The sequence below is a fragment of the Sceloporus undulatus genome, chromosome 2, assembly GCF_019175285.1.
Source record: "Sceloporus undulatus isolate JIND9_A2432 ecotype Alabama chromosome 2, SceUnd_v1.1, whole genome shotgun sequence".
NCBI classification, from domain to species: domain Eukaryota; kingdom Metazoa; phylum Chordata; class Lepidosauria; order Squamata; family Phrynosomatidae; genus Sceloporus; species Sceloporus undulatus.
In genome coordinates this window covers 240,001,255-240,015,436 of record NC_056523.1, presented here as the reverse complement: position 1 = coordinate 240,015,436, position 14,182 = coordinate 240,001,255, and the positions used below count along the sequence as shown (strand labels likewise).

Below are 14,182 nucleotides of genomic sequence, written 5' to 3'. Positions count from 1 at the left end.
TGTGATAATGAAATGTAACCAAAATCATGACTATGCAGACATAAAAGGAAAGAACTATTAGACCCCTTCTAGTCTAAATTATCAATGCTATAACTAATCCTTGAAGTATTACTATTAACGTATTAATCCAGTGTTTCACTATAAAATATTTTAATGAAAAATAAATTTCACAAGAGATGTATGTGTGATATGATTGCATAAATACTAGATTACTAAAAGTCTGTAGAAACCTTAGGTTGGAGAAATTCTTTTAAATTAGAAATTATAGGCAAGTGACATTTTTGATCTCCCAGAGGAACAAAGCTTAGGAAAATAGAGAAAAAGAATAGCTGAAAATCTGCTTAGCCTTTTACCTCTTTTCTTCTTTTGCTCTCAGTTGCTCTTCCTGTCTCAGAACCTGAACCATTACGGATTCAAACACGCCTGTAGTCAAGCCTGCTAAACTGCGTGGTGTAGAACGACGCCTTGTTGAAGTACAAGCTGTTCCCTTCTCATCTTCCAGCCCATAGAACCCTTTAGATGTTACTGCTATTGCTGTCTTCTCTCTCAAATGCCTTGAAAGAAAAATCAAATCAATGCACAATAATACTTTTCCTGACCAGCAGTAATCCAGTAGCTACATTTTAAATAAATTTACAGGACTACTCTTCAAGTTGTATTGCTGTATCACAGCACAACATGTTCATCACTTATTTAAAAAAGTATAGGTTTATGTTGTCATTTGATACATGAAAGCAGATTCTTTCTTTTTAATTTAACTGTTTTGGTTTGAAGAGACAATTAAAATTTATAAAGCCATTTTTGAACTATATCTTCTGAACATTTTTAAAGAAAATATTCACCAAATACCAGTCTGAAACACAAGAAATATTGCAAATGCAATGCAATATCACTTGATCATATTTACATATTTTAATAATTATTATTAAGTGTCTCCATGAAACAAAACTTAGGACTGCAATCCAATACAAATGGACTTAATGTGATTTCCACTGTATTTAAGGGAACTTTGTCTAAAAGAATGCATGTAGGATTGTGCCTTAAGTATAATTGCATTTACAGATATTCCTTCCTTACTTCCAGTAATTACTGGAAGTAATTAATGATTACTCTTTTTAATGACATTTTGTAAAACACAATGTACATTGAAAATATTTCAAAAGATGGCATTTAAAAATGATTATTTGCTTCCTGCTACAGTGACTTTTTTAGCACAAACATTTGTAACAAATTTTCATTTGTATTCTGCGCCAACAGTACATCAATTTGAATTTTAGTTTTTTTTTTAAGTTACCTCTCACTTCTTTTTACTTAATCATATCAGACTATTGGTTTCTCTAACCTAGTTCCACTATTATGTACTGTAGTTTGTAATTCTGATTTAATAGCAAACTTTCATTTACTATAGCTGTGGTTTGACTTATTTATGCAAACCAGAAGGTGAGACAGGAAATCAGAGTTTATTGGGAGAGACTGTCCAAGTTAATCCATGATGGCCAAAGCATGCTCTGGCTGTGATGACTAAGCCAAGCTTTAATTTTCAACATGCCATTCATTATTAAAACCATCTTAAGGATGACTGACTAGTTTTAATTTGCAATATTAAATCCATTATGACTCGTAAGCAACTACTATTCCTATTCTTGTTACCAGAATTTTTGCACTAATGTAAACATTCAATAAGTATGCCACCCTAGACCTCAATCATCAATAGACAAATATGGTTCCAGTACTGTGTGTGTTAGTGCAATTATTGTCTACTGCATTGTGCTATACACAAAGCTGCTCTTCTGTATGTTCTTTAATATTAAGTAGCAAGCTAGTCCTTTGTAGAACTTTGCACAAAAACCATCAGAGTACTTCCTTTACAGAAGGATTAGGTCACTGTGACAGTCCTAGCCAGCAAAGCCAATGATGAAAAACTATAGGAGTTGCAATCAACAACATCAGGAAGACCACCTCTGTCCAAAAGATAAGCTATTCACATTTTTCTCATATCACTAGGAGTTAGTGGGTTTAAAGAGAGCCCCAAAGTGACCAGCAAGACTCAAACTGCACTATGGGTGGGAGGATAGGCCACAAAACCATGCATAGAAAGAGGCTTGTGGAGGGGTGGGCACGCCTTTTATTGCCTGTAATTCCTCTCCCCACCCAGCATCCCAGGCACATTACACCCAGTGCAAAGGCCTTTGGTCTCCCCCACATGGTGGCCATCAAAAGTGGCCTCTCCCCTGCACCACCAGGCATTGCTAGGGACCAGAATCTGATAACTGTGTTGTCTTTCTCACAGAATTATGGCACTATCTGCTTGCTTTTCTTTCTAACAAAATGTAAAGGCTGACAATCTCAAGGAAGGACAGTTTCTTCCCTCTACAAGTGCTTTCATATGGTTCCCATCATGCAACAGACAAAGGTTTCACAAAGCTTTTATTGTACAAATTAATGACCTTTTTGTGGACATAGGAAAAAGTACTTCCTTCTGTGAATTATTATTTTCCTTATTAGAAGAAACAGAAGGACCCTTCCTTTTCCATTTACTTTCCTTCCTTCTAATAAGGAAATCTACTACATGCATACAATTTTTGGTTTTAATTTCTTGTATCAACTGACTGCCATTTCTGCTTTGTGGATATTACCACCCTAAGCCCATTTCCATGTCTGTCTTGTTTACTACTAAGCATTTACTGAATTACATCAGTGTGAGTAGTAAAGCGTTGAGTCACCATTCAACAATTGATTCAATGGTCCTTAGTTGAGACAACCAATATGATTTATACCAGTGTTATTTTCACCGCATTCAGGAACCCAGCAAAATATGATGGACTCTATTAAAATTATGTGAAAGAATTCTGTGTGAGCTAAACAATCCTAAAGCACTGGAACTCAGTACACACACACACACACACACACACACAGAGTATAAGATTTTCCCAAACCCAGGAATTAAATGCAACTGAAAGCCAATGAAAAGCAAAAGGTAGAATAAGCAACAAAGCACTGCTATATTATCTCCTATTAAGGATTTTGGCTAGACTCACCTAGCAATGTGACATTTCCAGAATTTTTAAAATCATGTGGGGGGGGGGGAATTAGGGGACTGAGGACTGATATTATTACCTTTACGGATAGCAAGTCATTCCATTACTTTAGCAATAAAAACTGTATTATTCATAATTTTCATATTTGGTATAATAAAGGTACACTTTATTAGACACTAACTACAAATTTAATCTACCTTTTACTATATTCTTTATTTTTTGAACATTAAGGAGAACATTTGAAGGGACCTTTTTGGTTTTGCTAGTTTGAGGAGTAAGAAAAGAATGAGAAAAACCATACTTTTTTTGTAAAACAAAATGATTTCATCTCCTTTAGTCCTTCATGTCAAGTAAAGCAGTCATTTCCATAAAAAGAAATTGGGGGGGGGGGGGACCAAACCAGGAACTGCAATGATCTGATACTGTACTAAGTCTTAAATAAATAAATCTTTCTATTCTATAGTTAAAAAAATATTGGTGGAATAAATATATGAACATGTCTTGCACATTTGATCATATGCCACTGATCATATGTCACTGATCAAAGAAAATATTTCATAATCTTTTGTTTTTTCAATTTAAAAGCTTTAGAGGAAAACTGGGAAATCCTCCCCCCCCCCCGCTTCCATTCTTCCAGTTTTTCCCCTCCAGCCATCACACTTCTAGACTTTTCCAGGCTATGTTATTCCACCGCTACTGCCACCATAATTGGTTAGTTACGACAACTTATATCTTAGTGTAGGACCTCCATAAAAAATGCCTTCCATACTTTCCCACCCTATGCTAGGCTGTTGGAAGAGAACACAAGGGCCATCCAGTCCAACCTCCTGCTAAGCAGAATACACAATATCATATGACAGTGATGGTGAACCTTTTACAGACCGAGTGCCCAAACTGCAACCCAGACTCCACTTATTTATTGCAAAGTGCCATGTCCCTCTGGCTTTCTAGTAAGAAGCTCTGGAAAACTCTGTGCCAGGATGACAGCATGTGTGCCCACAGAGAGCTCTGAGTTCCACCTCTGGCACGCGTGCCATAGGTTTGCCATCACTGTCATATGATATGTTTTAAATCAGAGTGCAGATATACAGCAAACTATTTTAAATCTGCAAGCACTCAAGACCACACTTCGTCACATTCTTCACTATAAAATATTTATCAATATAAAACAAAATTCAACACAGAGAATTTAATCACAGCACAAAAAGAACGAGCAGTTACAAACAAAACATATTTTCATATAAATACAAGGGCCCCTCTTCCCAGCCCTATTAACAGTGGTAACACTAGGGTTGGTGTCAGCCCCAGACTGCCTGGCACATGTCCCGCCTGCCAGCCAGGCTGCTGTGGTGGGGGGTGACATGCTGCTGCCACCTGGCATACCTTCCAGGTCTGTCAGTGTTAGTGGTCAAGTGGGAAAGGGTAGCAATGATGGTGGCAGGGACAGCCAAGGACTCCTTTCCTTTTGTGAATGGGGGAGAGCCTGCAGCTGCCACTGCTCCTGACACCACCAGCATCTCCCTTTCCCAGCCAGCAGCTCTGCCAAAGCTGGAAAGAGCTGCCAAGTGGCAGCAGCACCTACTCTTACCAGAGGAGGGGTGCAGACCCCACTGGGTGACCCCCCCCAGAAGGAGTGCCACTTAGTGGGGTGTACATCCTTGGGGTGGTGGCAGCTGCCTTCTGAGAAGGCTGAGCATGCTCCTCCACCTTGTTGCGCCACACTATTCTACCCACAAGTAGAATGGCAGCAAGGTGGAGAGGCATGCCCTTTTGGCCCTGTCCCCAGTAGCCGTATCCCCTGCACTGGCTGACACTCCAGGTGGGGATGCCACTGATTCCCACCAGCAGTTGTAGCTGATGGACAGCAAAGGTGCCCTGGCTGGCAAAGGGGTGTGTGCCTTGGAATAGATGGTGAGTGAACACTCCATAGAGTGTTCACTTGTGAAAGTTTCACCCAGTGTGGTCCACATTCCCCACACTCCTACTGATGTCCCAGACTATTAGCACAGGACATAAATAAGAAGGCTCTGATTTTGTCTTGTCTTTTTGAGCCTTATATTGAATTCTGATATGATGAAACCCTAATCCCTCCACAAGTTTGTACAGTTGAAAGGCTTTCAATGATTCTGAAATCATTGCTACTCACAATGTTCTTGGTATTACACATGCCAAGGTGTAGCAGGACTTTGCATTTAAGTCTCTTCTGGCAAGTGGCTGCTTAGATGGCATTATGTCATGATTTTGCTGACTAAGGATGTTTACCAGTCACACTCCCTCATCATTTTGTGGTGTCTATGTGTTCACTTCCATAACTTTCTTTATGTATTTATTTTTAAATCAGAGACACCAACAAGGCTTTGTTCTGTACCTACCACATCTGGCTAAACTACATTTCACTTTGGAATCATTTTTCAGTTTCCTGCTTAGCATTTGTTTTGGGCTAACAGAAGGGCTCTTGCTCCAGAGTTTCTTTTCACTGTTTTTACAGTATGTTTCAATTACTTCATATTTTAATTCCAATATTAGCTATTAAACCATTTGAAATGTTTCTTTATTGTTATTGTCATTTTGCTATCTATCCCTCTAGTCCAGGGGTTCCCAACCTTTTTGACTAGTGAAGCCCTTATTTCTATGGAGGAGCCCCTAAGAGGCCTACCCTATGTCTTACAAGTTAATGGTGTTTAGGAGTGTATGTAAGAATATATTCTTATTACTGTAGTTAATTTCATTCAATTTTTATTTCTTTCATTTTCCTGGAGCAGCCATGGAGCACCTGGGAAGTCCACACGGAGCCCTAAGGACTCCTTGGAGCACAAATTGGGAACCCCTGCTTCTAGTCTCTTTTCGGTGAACCACTGAACACTTTCGGCTCACTTCTCCTACAAAAACTTGCATCGGTTGGAACAAGGGGAGCCAAAAATCTTTCACTGGTCTTTTCACCACCAACAATATGGCAGGAATGAGCAAAATGCACTTGTGGGCTGCATACAGCCCTTGGGGCCCCAAAGTATGGCCCCTGACCCCTCCCCCAAGCCTCCAGACACACACCAAACAAAAAATCCAGATTGTTGCTCCAAAAAACCACTGCAAGATGCAACAGATTTGTTCACAACTATTCTCATATTTTAAAAACCTGCTAGAATCCTCCCCTAAAATCATCAGCCAGAAGTGATGCTGTTCACCTCCTGATTCAATTTCAACTTATTTTTGGCCAACTGGGAGGCAAAGATTTTAAAGTGAAGCATTGAGGGAACAAACACATGGCATTCTGCAGCTGTTTTGGGAGGCTGGCATGAAAAATCACGCCCTAAATATTTAATTTGGGGGAGGTCTGGAGGCTTTGTGTATTGGTATGGTGTGGCCTGCCAGGGGATCACTGTGCATATGAATATTAGTTCCCACCCCTACTGCAGTTGCCCATCTTTGCCGTATAGGAACTATGTGGAAAATTTCTGCCCCCCCCCCCCCCCCCCGGTTCAGTCTTTATGGAATTGTTTCAAAAAAATTTCTACCTTAGCGATTTTCCCCTTAAATTTTTTTTGCTTGTTTTTTGGAGGAGGGGGGTACATCTGCATATCTTTGAGTTTCCCTAAGCCCTATGTTTCATAAGGGATTGCATTCAGACAAAAAGTCACTGTTCATATACGAAATATGTAGTAGCATATATTTATGTGAATGTATGTGTTTCCAGTGAAGAGTTTTTCTGCTATAAATAAATGCTTGAACAAAAGCTGCTATGTTCTTTAGGCTTAGAAGCATCAATAAAAATTACACCGTAATGTAATCATCATATAATACAACTGTTAACAGCAGTCAGAAGGGGTTGTAGTTGGTGTAAGCTGGGCAGATAAAGACAAAAATACCTGGAGTTGTTATGCCAAACAGTGGAGAAGGCATGACTAAACAAAAGTTATTCATTCAGCAAAATAATTAAGTCTCTTCTGCAACAACTGGAACAAAGTGCAAATGTTGGAACCAAAGAACCCTGAGCGATAAACAAGGTTTTGTTCTCCGAAGTGAGGCAGTCAGGTAAGGTTTGCAATTCAGCAGTATACTGCAGAGAGAGCTGCACATGACATATACTTGGCAGTTGTTCAAATGATTCAGCACAATGATGAACAAATTTCCCTCCATTCAATTTAGGTCTGCCTCGGTAATAATTACTGCTTGTCTAAAAGAACTCTTTTTTTGTTGTGAGGTCCCATCCAGCTTATAACATTAATAACTTTGTCATATTGCTTTACCATGTTCAAACCAGAAACAGGTTGTTAGAGCTACAGTAAAAATAAGGAAATGAACAATAAACGTACGTTAAAATTGCTTTCCCCCTCTAATCTTTCATTGCAATATAAAATGCAAATCATATACTTTATAACTCAAACAGTAAAGTATACATTTAACAATGAGGCTTTAGGGAGGAAAGCTTTTGGAATTATTAAAAAAAAAGTTAAGAAAATAGAAGTAATTGGGGTAGGATTCACAGATATTATATGAAGACCTCTGCCTAAAGCTGTAGTTTATTTTGGTTAGGGATTTTCTCAATATGTAGACAAGCTCATGAATTGATTATTCAGCAACTTTGTTTACAAGGCTCAAGAGCTTTTCTGAGCTTACCCACATTTTCTTACGAGTCTTAAAAATCATCCTTTGGAAATATTTGTTGTATGTGGACTTGGGCAAAAGTTAGACTTTGCCCAACATGCAGTCTAAGTGCCGGAAAGCTATACAGAAATTATGTTCAGTTCACATTCCATGTGAGCATCATGAACTGAGCAGGTTTGCATGCTGTATCAAGTAATTATGGAAATCAAGAACAGTTTTCCATCTGCAGAGGCAAAGTACAGTACAATATTTAGGAAGGCTCAATATTTAGGAAGGAACTCTTGATGACGGACTGGGCTCAACTTCCAGACAGATAGCCCTACAGAATTTTAGACTACATAAATGTAAATAATCCAGCTATAAAATAAATTCTACATAGACAGCTTTGCCATCTGTTCCCAAGAGCTGGAAGAAAACACTTCAAACGTTTAATAACTTTGTGTCTTTCCTATTTAGCAGTTATATATATTTAGCAGCAGAAAGCTACTTGCTCAGCATCACTCTCAAGAACTTAAGTGTTTGCAACTATCGAGATAACCCTCTGAATCAATTTCAGTTCCAAACCAGGATGTAAGCTGGGAGAAAGGTATATGGTATTACTTCCAAGAAACATTATTTACTACAGCAGATCAGTATATGCAGTCAAGGGTTTGATTTTAAAAGAACTGCATATTAGAGAAGTAATCTATATACAGGCAATTTTGGAAAGTAAGAGGCAGTGATGCAAAGCCATTAATCATACAGAGAAGAGCATTATGCTGAGAACAGTGCCTTCGGGGACACACTCCTCCTGCTCAAATATTTGTAGAAGTAGAGCCAAAGCAAACCTGGACTGTATGGTTCTTCAGGAAGTTCTGTATGAAGATGGGTAGATAGCCTCTTAATCCAAAATTACAGAAGTCTTATAAGGATTCCATATTTCCAAGAGATGTCATAAGCCTTCAAGGTAAAACAAAAACAACAGATGTTCTCATCTCTGGAAGGCTTTGTAAACCAAATTTTTCAACCTAAACAGAAAGCAATATCTGCAAAATGTGCACTGTCTATTTGTCAATTTTGATAGGGAAGGGGATAAAGAAGGGCAAGTGAACTGAGACAAAAGAAGAGCCAAATTGAAAGGCGCCCCAGACTGGCACAAGGCACAAAGGAGCTCCCCCCAGCAAAAAACGAACAAGCACCTTGAAATAGGACAATGTTTATGCAGCAACAATTGTAAAGCCAAGGTATCTCCTCAGAGTGGAGAAATAAACGCCCTCACCATAAGTGCATTTTTCGGTATGCTGTTACTTTGTATGGGGTTTGTTGTAAAACATCTGGTTTTAAATGAAATAGGGGCATTTGTCACTTAACACAGCACTACTCAAAGTGTTGGTCCATGGACCAGGGCCAGTCAGTGGCATGCCTTTTTTTGAGGGGGGGGATTGTAGCCAAGGGGCATAAATATGACAATGGTCCCTGGTTCACTGGGAGAAATATCCGTTCCCTGCATCTGGTAGCTTGTGATGCACTAACGTAAAACATAAGGGCAGGTAAGCAGTCAGGTCCTAACTGGCATCAGAATCAAGACTATAGAATGAGCAGCTCAGAAACTGATCGTGGTGTTAGCCAGAGGCATGTTTGGAAGGATTCTGAGAAATACAGACAAAGCAATGGGTGGGCAGTTTGAAGAACCAGTTAAGCCCCAAAAGGTGGGGGAGAGCAGTGAGGGCAAGCAAATATTTTTGGATAACACATAAATCTGACCTTCATTGGTCAGAAGAGTTTCTCAGATTAAAGAGCAGAAGCAAGATGAGGCAATTTACAGCAACAGGCTTTAATGTCTTCCAGCTTAATCTGACAGACTGATAAATTAGTAGACCTCAGTTTATATAGCTGTGTGTATCTGTGTTGTTTGCCTTCAAGACATTTCTCATTTATGTTGATCCTAAGGGAGCCCTAGTGGTGCAGTGGTTAAATGCCAGTATTGCAGCCACAACATTGTGAGTTCAGTTCCACAGGGCTCTGGGTTGACTCAGCCTTCCATCCTTTCATAGGTCAGTAAAATGAGTATCCAACTTGTTGGAGGCAATTGACTAACACGTTGTAAACCATGTAGAGAGTGCTTAGTTCACTCTGAAGTGATATAGAAATGTAAAGTGCTATTGCTAAGGCAAACCTATCACTACAGCAGGTTTATTGTTTTCAGTACCACTTCAGTTATATCAGCAATGCCAATGAAGCCTGAAGCCTCGATGATACAGACAACATCGCTATTAGGGTCCCTGTTTTGAGAATTCAGGACCTTATAGTTCTTTAGTACAAAATCACTAATTTCAGTGACATCACTTCTCAATGCCACTGTTTTGAAGGATTGTTTCAGGATCTCATAACTGATCGTGATAATAGCAATGCTCTCAGAGATCTTTACAGAAACTGAGAATTTTCAAGTGATAATATCAAGAGAATAATAGAGTTGGTCCTCTGTATTAGTGGATTCTGCATCCATGCATTCAACCAACCACGGTTCAAAGATATTCACACACACGAAATTCCAAAAAGCACACCTTGATTTTGTTGTTTTATGTAAAAGACACCATTTTGCGATGTTGTTGTATGTAATGGGACTTGAGCATCCACAGATTTTAGTATCTACAGTGGAGAGAGGGGGACACCTGGAACCAAACTACAGCAGATATTGAGTGCTCACTGTAGATAAATATGATATAAAACTATAAAAGGGACTGACTTAAACTGCTCAATATCATCAAAGATGTCTAGGGCTTAAAGATGGTCTGGGGCTGCTGATTAGTTTCCCAAATCTTGTACTGTACATATTACATCTTAATTCACAATTTTGAAAAAGCAGATTAAACTTTCAATAAGGTGCTCAATGCAAACAGTAGACAGTCTCATTAAATATATATATATATATATTTAGAAAAGTAGACAGTCTCATCTTGAGAGTAGTTGTATAGTAGTTGTACATCCTTCTTACCTCATCCCCTGATCTAATTTTGTATATTTTGTGGGGACTGAACAAACCTGTAACCTAATGATAGGACAATGGAAGAAAGAGATCAGATTAAAATCTTATGAACAAATTTTCTGAATACGTTTAAATTACTTTTAATTTTTGGTAGCATACAGGTTACTTTTACTTTTTCTTATTAATGTTCTTGAGTTTAGAAGCCAATTACATGTTAAGTTTCAAAAATTCAACTGGGTTTTTATATTGTGTTTTATGCCATGGCCCATGGAGAAGGTGGTCTTGATAGCTGTGAATGGTTTGCTCAATATTTACAGATAAAATTGTTTGGATCCTCTATGAACAGGACACTGCGGTTAATACAGGCCTGGTGATGAAACCCTGGCTCATGCACATTCACCATTAATATATATTTTTACATTTGTACAGCCAGAATATGAACACGATTCTTGTGAGGCAAGAACAATCATGAGTCTTATTTGATCTTTGCCCTCGCTGGCTCATTAAAAAGGCTCAAGGGCCACTGGCTAGGTTGGTAAATGCCTCCCTTCAGCAATGCAGGATTCCAAAATATGTAAAAGAGGCACCTGTAAGACTCCCACAGAAAAAGCCCTCTCTGAATATCTTTCATTATGACAAACTGAATCTAAATTATTAGATTAGACCAGCCTCCTTAAAGAATCTAATGATAGTGCTAGGCAATAACCTATGAGATAACAAGGAAATTAAAACATCAGACAGATGTGATTCAAACAAAGTAGACAGATGTTGTCTGAACAAAAAAAAATTGACTGTACTTGTTATAACAGAGAATTTTGAGTTTTAAGTCAGAATAGCACTCATCCTCAGATTCAAAATCACTGCCTGATCAAAGGGAAACACTTATCTCACCCTTCTAGAACATGGGAGTAATAATATAGAACTTGGGGCAAGGGAGAAAGCAGTCTGGCAGCTTGGGGCAGCCAGAAGCCGTTCCGCCCACAATTGAGCCCCAATCGGCATGTGACCATGGTGACAAATGGCCTGCTTTTAAAGCTGGCTGCTGCTGTACTACATTACTGCACTGCACTCCTATGGTACTGCTATTCCACTTTTACTGCTCTGGCTGCCTCCTGTTGCATTCTGGGGTTTGTAGTTCAGTGAGCCCTAAGAGCTCTCTGGCTGAGAATTCTAAATGCCCTTGCCTCAACTGCAAATCCCAGAATGCAACAGGAGGCAACCAAAGCAGTTACAGTGGAATGCCAGCACTATAAGAGGGTGGTGCGGTAATCTAGGTAGTTCCAAATGAGCAGCCAGCAGGAGCTGTTTTTTACTGCTCCATTTGCCAGTAGCTGGGGTATGTGTCATCTGCACGCCACACCCCTGAAGCGGCCACAACCTGCACCTTTTGACCTGTCTGCTTCAAGCCAATAATATAGTGCCATTCTAAAAAGTGTAGAAATAATAAGTTAAATCCAAAGACCCATCAATGGAAGAAGACTGGTGGAAACTGACTTTCCTGCCCCTTCTTCCTCTCATCAACTCCTCAAGCACAACCAAAATGTTCTCTCAAGCGTTTTGACACTGCTGTCTAAAGTGGACTACGGGGTTAAGAGAGCAGAAAACAACCAACAAGGATGCTAGAAAGCCAGTTTTTGCTCATCTTCTTCTACAGACAGACAGTAGGACTGTGCTCAATGTGTATGGAGTGTTTTGAAAAGCATAAAGATTGAATATCTAGGTGAGTGCGCATAATTGCAGAAGGGGAAGGGCTGCACTTGTGTCTGACAAAATGGGAAGTGATGCCATTTTTGACTGATTTCGGGGGAGGGATTGGCAGTTGAAAGGCACTGGCAATCTTGAGGGGATACTGGGCAAAGTCACCATTTTTACAGCAGTTTTCACCCTTTTTTTGTAATTTGAGGGCAAAAAAATTGCCTGTTTTTTTTTAATGGCAACTTGGGACAAAAACAAGACTGTGAGAGCCACACTTCCCCCATCTTGATCTATGTTGTACAACATAACCCAAAGAGAAAGGATCAACTTCTAAAAGGGATTTCCCCCCTTCTTCTGCATTGTATCATCTACAATAACATTATTTTAGAATGAAGAATGTGATGACTACAAAGCATCCTTCACTAAATCATGGGCTTCGATCAAAACTATTTACTTTCTATGCCTGTATTCATAAGATGTTCAGTTTTCTATATTATTATTATTATTATTATTATTATTATTATTATTATTAAATATTATTTATTGAATTTTTTTGTATATATTATTCGTTAGAGATAAACAATTACTTTCTGTTTCATCTTACACTGGTGACTCTTTTACCTCTGTATGAGTGACTGATCATTGATTTTCATGTCAAAAGCATACTAGAACACAAAAGCTAAGACAGGCAACAATATGAACCTCTTCATTTGATTGTGACTTTCATATGAAGCGTCTGTCTAGATAAAATAGAGAAAATGTTTTAAACTCAAGAGGTACCCTTGAGCAGCCCACAGACTGATTCAAACTTTTAGAATCTTATTGGGTTTTTCTTTAAAAAATAAATAAAAAATATTCATTATCTATAAATAATTAAGATGGTTTAACAGGCCATCCTAGAACAAACCACACAACATTCTTCTGAAATCATAGGTCCTCATTTATATACCCCTGTATATAACCCTGCATGCGATCAAGCATTGCATGACAAGTTACAAAAGTTAATAATTCATCAATATTATATTCTCTGTAATTCAAAATAAAACATACAGCAGCAAGACTCAGTTTTTTGAAGATACTTTCCCTAATCAACAGATGTTTGCATACAATCTATTGTATATCAGAAAAGGTTAATTGGTATCATATTTAATAATACTGGCTGTACACTAGCAATGAGAACATGGGTTCGGTTATCCAGACTCCTTAGATTGGGAATCAGTACCAGTTTGTTTTACTGGAGAGATTTTAATCAGAAGACTTGTGGGGAAAAAATATTTTGCCCTGAATGAAAAAAATGAAATGCAGTCTAAATACAACGACAGTTTCAAACACCAAAAAGTATTTGAATAACAAAAAGTAGTGTCAATAAATTGCTAAAAGTAGACTGAATATTACAGTAAAATACATGTGAAGCTTTACAAGACTTTTACATTTGAAGTCTTGTAAACAGATATGGAGGAGATGAAGGAACTGGTGACTGTTAACATTGTTTTTTAGCATACCTGATAAGCTGCATGTCTAAGTTTTTGCTTCTTAGTGAGTAACGCTACCTTAAAAAGGCAATTACAACTCGACAGTTATAGTACTGCATCTATTCCCTTTGGCCAGTTTACTTAGTATTATATTCCCTTTTAGGGCTTCAATCCTGCAATCACTTGCCAAAGGGACAAGACCTGCATATGTTTGTAATGGGTTTAAATGCTCTGGAAATGGCAAGAATCATCATACACATATAAAATCAAATGCTGAATGAAGACAGAAAAGGGGAAATATTTATACCCACATACATACTAGCCTACTCAATTATACTGCTTAAAGTTATGTATATATCAACACGAATCTTGGAAGGTTTCTTTTAAACTTTTATGCCTGAAAAATGATC

At 38.4% G+C, this 14,182-nt stretch overlaps 1 protein-coding gene across 4 annotated transcripts in view; it reads right to left on the bottom strand.

Moving 5' to 3' along the window:
* Positions 1–14,182, bottom strand: part of KIAA2026 (KIAA2026 ortholog) — a 58,295-nt gene that overhangs the window by 36,005 nt on the left and 8,108 nt on the right. For 2 of the 4 annotated variants that reach the window (XM_042450278.1, XM_042450277.1), the window contains exon 2: positions 354–554. The exons of 1 other annotated variant lie outside the window; for it this stretch is intronic. In XM_042450278.1, coding sequence (XP_042306212.1) covers positions 354–554 — 201 coding nt within the window. Of the gene's footprint in view, positions 1–353; positions 555–8,467; positions 8,580–14,182 lie in introns of all 4 variants that reach the window. One more of the 4 variants, XM_042450280.1, reaches the window with a different exon arrangement.